This window comes from Chinchilla lanigera, unplaced genomic scaffold (genome assembly GCF_000276665.1).
Source record: "Chinchilla lanigera isolate Chin_1 unplaced genomic scaffold, ChiLan1.0 scaffold00080, whole genome shotgun sequence".
NCBI lineage: Eukaryota > Metazoa > Chordata > Mammalia > Rodentia > Chinchillidae > Chinchilla > Chinchilla lanigera.
The window spans coordinates 4,968,416-4,975,493 of NW_004955481.1; the positions used below are offsets into that span (position 1 = coordinate 4,968,416).

The 7,078-nt window shown below is 44.3% G+C and overlaps 1 protein-coding gene across 1 annotated transcript in view; it reads right to left on the bottom strand.

Moving 5' to 3' along the window:
• The window catches only part of Nlk (nemo-like kinase), a 145,294-nt gene extending 139,975 nt beyond the window's left edge, over positions 1 to 5,319 (bottom strand). The window contains exon 1 of the mRNA XM_005402771.2: positions 3,661 to 5,319. Coding sequence (XP_005402828.1) covers positions 3,661 to 4,118 — 458 coding nt within the window. The 5' untranslated portion in view covers positions 4,119 to 5,319. The remainder of the gene's footprint in view (positions 1 to 3,660) is intronic.
• Between the last annotated feature and the right edge of the window lie 1,759 nt (positions 5,320 to 7,078).

Consider the following 7,078-nt stretch of genomic DNA (forward strand, 5'->3'; position numbering starts at 1 on the left):
TTTTTTTGGTCTTTTTGAGACAGGGTCTCGCTATGCAGTTCAGGCTGGCCCTGAGCTCACTTTGTAGCCCAGGCTGGTCTCAAACTCGCAACGATCCTCTTGCCTCAGCCTCCTAAGAGCTGGGATTACAGATGTGCGCCACCATGCCTGGCTATCACCTTTAAAGCACAGCATTTTTCTCTAGCAAAAGTGAACGATAGACAAAAAAGGTATACTTGTAATATCTTCACCAAATAACTGAAGTTATTGTTTATAGGTTGTCTCACGTTTTGTTTTTACACTATTACATATGGGTGTCTAGAAGCCTTGATATATGATAACAATGGTCCAATTATATATGATGTTTTGAAAACCCATTAACAACACTCTATCATTGGCAATGAATGTATTTCAAGCTACCCCATGATCACATTACCAGGTAAACTGGAACCTTACTTTGAGATAAAACAGGAGACAGTTGTTAATGAAACCTTAATTGAACTGTCAAAGTACCATCTTTACCAGCAAGCTAATGCGTAATTTACTACTCTTACACAACTGTCCAATACTGATAAGTTATTCTGCTAGTTACATTCAGCAGAAAGATAAATCAAGTCAGGTAGACTAAACTGTTCCACAATAAATCTCCAAGGTAAAATGCTGCATCACTTCTACAAATATCTCTTCTTGTCTACATGGAAGAACAATATCCCTCAAAATTATACGCCACTTTTTTAGCCATCAGTTAGCACCCTTGAGTACATGTCCAGAAAAAAAAATTGGAGCAGATATAGTTCCTTGTCATCTGATATGCCAGGCAAATACTTGCAAAATGAGCTAAATGAATGTACGTTAGAATCTAAGTCAATCTTGTGTTATTCAGGTAGTTACATGGTGTGTAGAATGGAATAATACTTTTTATGTCCCATTGTAATTATTTTAGAAAGTACTTCTTTCAGACTTATGTGCTTTGTAAATTAAAAAGAAAAATCCTGTTTCAGTTAGTTAAAAGGTAGGAAAAAAACCTCACTAATACCTTGAGTTTCAGAATACCAGTACAAATTTACACTGGTTTGGTTTTTAATCACTAGTTTTAACTACCTAACTTAGGTCACAAAGCAGTTAAATTCTAAATATAATAGGCAAGTCAGACAGCAAGTCATCAATATGTAAATATAAAAATAGCAAAGTATTTGCATACTAAAACACACACCTGGAACTCTTTCCTTTTTCATACGAAATTGTATTTCACCAGAAACAGCTGATAAAAACACTCAATGCAGAAAATAGAAAAACTTGGTTAAATTACACAGGACTAAACCATCTGAGGACACAGCCACGTAAGGACACAGAGACAACAGCCATGGAGAGAAGTCTCAGAAAAAACTATACCTGCTAACACCTTAATCTTGGATTTCTAGCCTCCCGAACTGTGAGAAATAAATTTCTGTTGTCCAAGCAAAACAAAGAGGGATCTGACTCAGAGATCAACTAACCAAGGGGTAAAGATACTGTAGCATTATGCTAGGTGCTGCAAAAAGGAAGTAGTTCCGTACACAGTCCTTACCCTCAAGGGGCTTACAAAATGCAGTAAGTGAGACAAGGCAAAACGTGTGCAGCAGAAGATGGTGCACAGAGGCATACTTCAAGTCTATGGCACAAACTCCACAGCTAGTACAAGGGGTTAATCAATGAAACTCTAGAATGGATTCAACTCAAATGTATTTGGATTTTTGGACACAGGTGATTCATAGTGCCCATCATCAGAATGTCTGCTGTAAGGTATCACAGTACTGTTGCTCTTTACCGCTCTTCCCTTTAAAATCTTTTCCCTTACCGGAACTTGAAGTTAAAACTTCTACAAGTTAGCCAGGTGTGGTGGCGCACACCTGTAATCCCAGCGCTTAGAGGCTGACATAAGAGGATCTCCAGTTTAAGGAGAACCTGGGCTACATAGAAAGTTCAAGACCAGCCTGAACTACTTAGCAAGACCCTGTTTTAAAACAGAACAAAACACTTCTACAAGTCTCATCACCTTGTGATAGAAATATAACTCAGTAATCCCTTTAGAATATATTGAAGAATACAACAATAACATTGCCTTTTCACTATCTCTAGTTCTTAGCATTGTGTACAACACAATAAAATGAGAGCATGTCCAGATAGAAAAAATCCAAATTCTCAGTTAGTAAATGACCCAAATCAAAACAAAGAGCAACCTTTTACTTATCTCCTCCCCAACCCCTACAGCTTGGAAATCCTCAAGAGTTAGGCAAGGATGGAAGTTCACAGTGAAATCCCCACGGATAGGCTATGGAAGAGAAAAGAGGGAGAAGGCAAGAACAGGCAGGTCCCTGAGTAGAGGACTGAAGAGGCACCATTACTGGCTATACTCTTTCCCACAAGGAATCCCATACACCTTAGAGAAAGGAGAGTGCAGCAGCAATCTCCTCAGAGAGCAGCTGAGAAAAACTGGACTCTACAAGTTAAAAAGAAAAGAGGGAGAAAGAATAGAATCAAATCACTTAGTTGCCTAGATTATAAAATATGAACTATAAAGATGGCTAGTTAGAATGCAAATGATACTCGTATCAATTCTAGCTTCAAGGATAAAAGGAAATATTTACCAGGATACTTCCAAGGAGTTTATTTTCCTGTGGTGACGGGGCTTTTCTAGACATTAACAAGAATCTATTTTTGAATGCACTGAAAATATCAATTCGTCTATCCACACTGGAATCTTTAATCCTTGAATAAAACTCAGTTCTACCTCTGACAGGAATACATTTTATTATCAACCTCTAATCCTCCTAAGAAGAGCAAGTAGACTAATATGCTCCATTTAAGAAACCCTTAGACTTTTAAAAGTACCCTAGCACTAACAAAAGTAAAGCAGTTTTATTTGTTTAAAAAGTATGCTTCCTACAATAGCAGCTGACCAAGGGATAAAAGCAACTTAAGAGGCACTAAGTGACACTAAAACATTGCATTGAATGTGGGCCACTGCATAGTTACAGTCTACTAACCTCATTTGTGGTACTTGTGTGATGCTATATTTAATGCATTCTTATCAGAAGGCTAAGGCTATGGACTTTCCAACTGTGTAGTTTTACGGTTTAAAATAAAACAAGCAATGATTTTAACTATTTCAATCATGAATCCTACCTTCCTTCTAGAGATTAAGATCTTAAAATAAGGCATGAAAAAATGTAAAGGCTAGGAAGGTAATGACGTATACTCAAGTGACAAGACTATTATGAGGGAACCAAGTCAGGGTCACTCACTGACATTTGCTGTGGTTGGGCAACTGATCCAAACTAAATCAAACACGTGAGAGATGATCAAGGTCTTTGTAGGAATAAGGATTTCACACATTCATCCCCTGATCTTACATTCAGTAGACTGCTTAGGTTCTGAACAGGAAAGTCGGGTAGTCAGCAAACTCAATGTGTGTCACTCACGAGAAAGTGCTCCACCAAAATGTGCCATGAGTCAAAAGGGTAGGCCTACATGGCCAACGCATCAGGCCTCTTTATCACGAAGTCAGGGTGGCTGCCTACAGTTGAGTTGAGCTACTTGTTCCACTTCGATCAACAAGGAAAAAAACCATGAGCAATGACCTGCCCAATCAGAACCAGGAAGAGAAACCACAAGAAGTTGTGCTTTGTTTTTGATACTCACCAGACAACACCAAAGGCTCCATATCCAATAGGTCTATCCGGCTCAATATCCAGCTGCTGTTGTGGATGGTGTGAGTGCTGATGATGGTGCGCCTTAACTGTCGCAGCTGCGGCAGCCTGTACCTGAGCTGGGGCTGCTGCAGCTGGTCCAGGAGCCTGACCCGGTGCCGGCGATGGGAAGTATGGCTGCTGTTGCCCAGGGTTTAACATGGCTGCAGCTGCGGCCGCTGCTGCGGCTGCCGCAGCTGCAGAAGAGGTATGCTGCTGTACGGGGTGTACAGCAGCAGCCGACCCCGGATGAAGATGATGTTGAGGGTGGTGGTGGTGGTGAAGGTGAGGAGGAGGAAGGTGTGGAAGGTGATGGTGATGGTGGTGGTGGTGACCTGCTGCTGCTGCAGATGTACCGCCATTGTAAGCCGCCATCATTTTTGCGTTGGCTCTTGCGCCACAAAGAGACATTCAAGAAAATGCCCTTTGATTGGAAAGCAAACTGGGTCAAGCTGTCATTTGGCCATTTAAAAATGAAGAAAAACCACTCACTCCACCTCAAAAAACATAGAGTGTAACTGGCTTTATGTCTTCATCAGTCAATCCAAACAAGTTAAGAGGATCTTGGTGTTTGGTTTTGGGGTGAGTGTGTGTGGAAGGGTGTGGGTTGCCAAAAGAAAAGAACAAATTTAAAAAAAATAAAAAGGAAAGAAAAAAGAAAAAGAAAAGAAAAAGGAAAAAAAGGACCCCCTTCCCCCCAGGATTCCTGCCACAAGTGGGTACTAAAACTCCATTCTTAATTTGGGGGAGGTTCCAACTTTGAATGTGGGAATAAAGGCCAAACCTCCCGACCCCCTGAACGCCACACGGGAAAAGGCTCAGGTAACACAGCACCCTTGCAATCTTGTAAGAGGGTTGACTCATCTACCCCTTCCATTCCCACATCCTTTTCTAAACACCTACCACCTCCTCAAAAACACAATTTAAAAAAAAATTCCAACCACCCTGAACTGAAAAGATGGGGGGAAATTTTCAGGGAAACTAGCTTCCAGCTTCCCCCCCCTCGAACTCTCGGGCCTTCCTACATCTCCCTCCACTCCTAGCCTGCTGACCTGACGGGGAGGGGGCACCACCAAACTTTCCCGGGCAGAATGAGCCAGGGGAGGAGGCGGGAGGGAAACAGTGAGGAGAGGAGATGACAGTCAGGGCAGAGGAGAAAGAGCCGGGGCAAAAGTGAAGGTAAGGAGGTGCGGGGAGGAATGAAAGAAGTGGGCAGCACTCTGACGCCCAGACAGAGGGAACCGCCCCGGGAGGAGGTGAGGGTCCCGGGGCCAAAGAATAGCAGCCCCGGGAGGCGGGCGGGTGCGATCTGAGGCGGACCGAGTCCTGCCCCCGCCGCCGGCTGCTTCTGCTGAGGAGGGTTGGGGGGGAGAGCGGGTGGGTCCCCCCGCGCGACGGCCCCTGCAGGGCTCAAGGCTGCTCCGTCTCCCCCCCTCCCCCCCACCCGGCTTCCGTCTCCGCGGCCGCTTTCTCTTCAGCCGCGGCGGCCGCTTTCTCCTCAGCCGCCGCCTCCTCAGCCGCCGGTGCCGCCGCGGCCGGACTCACCTCCCCTAGCAAAGCCGGATAGAGCTGAGCCAGCGGCGGACACGCGCAACCAGCCGCCGAGGCCCCGCCCCCGCCTCACACTGACCGGCTGCCGTAGCCAATCCACGCCCACCTGTCCGTGTCCGCCTCCAATCCTGGGCCGGGAGCTTCAGACAGGCGCACTGTTCGACCAGTGACAACAAGATGTGGGTCTCCTGGGGAAATCCCGCCCCAGATCCAGGATGGGCAGGTACAATAACCAATCAAAAGGTAGAATTTGGACTGACCGACATGGCTGAAAACCAATTAAAAATCCAAGATCTCTGTGACATTTTTCTTTCGTCTCTCTCTCCTCTTTTCTTTTTCTTCTTTTATTTTTTTTGGCAGGAGCAGGAAGCTGCGTGCTAATCCCGCCTGCAAGAGCTGGAAGAGAGGGGCGGAACGAAATAACCAATCATGAGCCTGAAACAAAGAACAGAGCAACCAATCCTTGGGTTGAAAATGAAGTGGGACGGAATTGAGATCAGATAGACATATGATTTAACAAATAGAAAAAAAGATTGGCCGAGGTCCCGCCTTTCCGGTCTCCTATAGGGTAGGATTATGGAGAATTCCTTGTCATATCAGAGACGAGCTCTCCGAGGGGGCGGGGCTACACGAAGGGGTGTGGCTTGTGCTGGGGCGGGGCTGAGTTGAAGAGGGCGGAGTCCAAATCTCTGGTCCTTTGATAGGAGCCATTTACTATCTGTTTGAAAGTGTCAAATGTGGAAGGGTAAGGGGTAAGGGATTTTGAGCTTCAGAAACTCAAGGTCCAAGAACATCTGTAACAAGAGGACAGTCTCAAGGCCAGCCTGGGCAGTTTAGCAAAATCTTGTCTCAAAAATAAAAAGAGCCTGGCCTGGTGGCGCACTCCTGTAATCCCAGCACTCGGGAGGCTGAGGCAGGAGGATCAGTTGGGAGTTCGAGACTAGCCTGGGCTACAAAGTGAGCTCAAGACCAGCCTGAACTGTATAGTGAGACCCTGTCTCAAAAAGACAATAATAATAATAATAATAATTTTTCTCCCATATTTTCTAATCAATTAAGTTTTGATCTTTGAAATCTTACTAAAATAATATCATTCATCCACATAGTTTTACTTATCTGGATGTATTCTTGTAAAATGCGAAATAATAGACCTAACGAACCACCTTCTCCTCCTTCTCTTTCTCCTTTTCCTCTGCCTGTTCGTTTTCCTCCTTCACCTTCTACTCTTCCCTCTTCTAGAGAGCAATCCCAGGGCCTGGAGCATGCTAGGTGGGCACTCTACTATAGAGGTGCAGCCCAGCCAGCCAGCACTTTATTCTTTTTTTTTTTTTTTTTTTTTTTTTTTTTTTTTTTTGTCTTTTTGAGACAGGGTCTGATATGCAGCTCAGGCTGGCCTTGAGCTCACTTTGTAGCCCAGGCTGGTCTCGAACTTGCAACGATCCTCCTGCCTCAGCCTCCTGAGTGCTGGGATTACAGGCGTGCGCCTCCACGCCCGGCTTGTTTTTTATTTTATTTTTTGTTTTGTTTTGTTTTTTTGTCTTTTAAGCACTTTATTCATAATAAAACTGTGCTCAGAAACCTGGAGGTCATCATCGATTCCTTCTTTGTATGTCTGCTCTTTTCCTTCCAACTGATCATCAAGTCTTAAACACTTCTAAACATCTCCCCCACTTCTCCTCCATCACCACAGCATTACACTGGTATCTTTAATACATTCCCGTCTACAGACTGTTCTCCTTTAAATTATCCTTGGGTGATGCTTTGTAACATTTTAAACTCCAGTCAACTGGGAAGAAGTCGGCATTAACCACAGCTTCCAG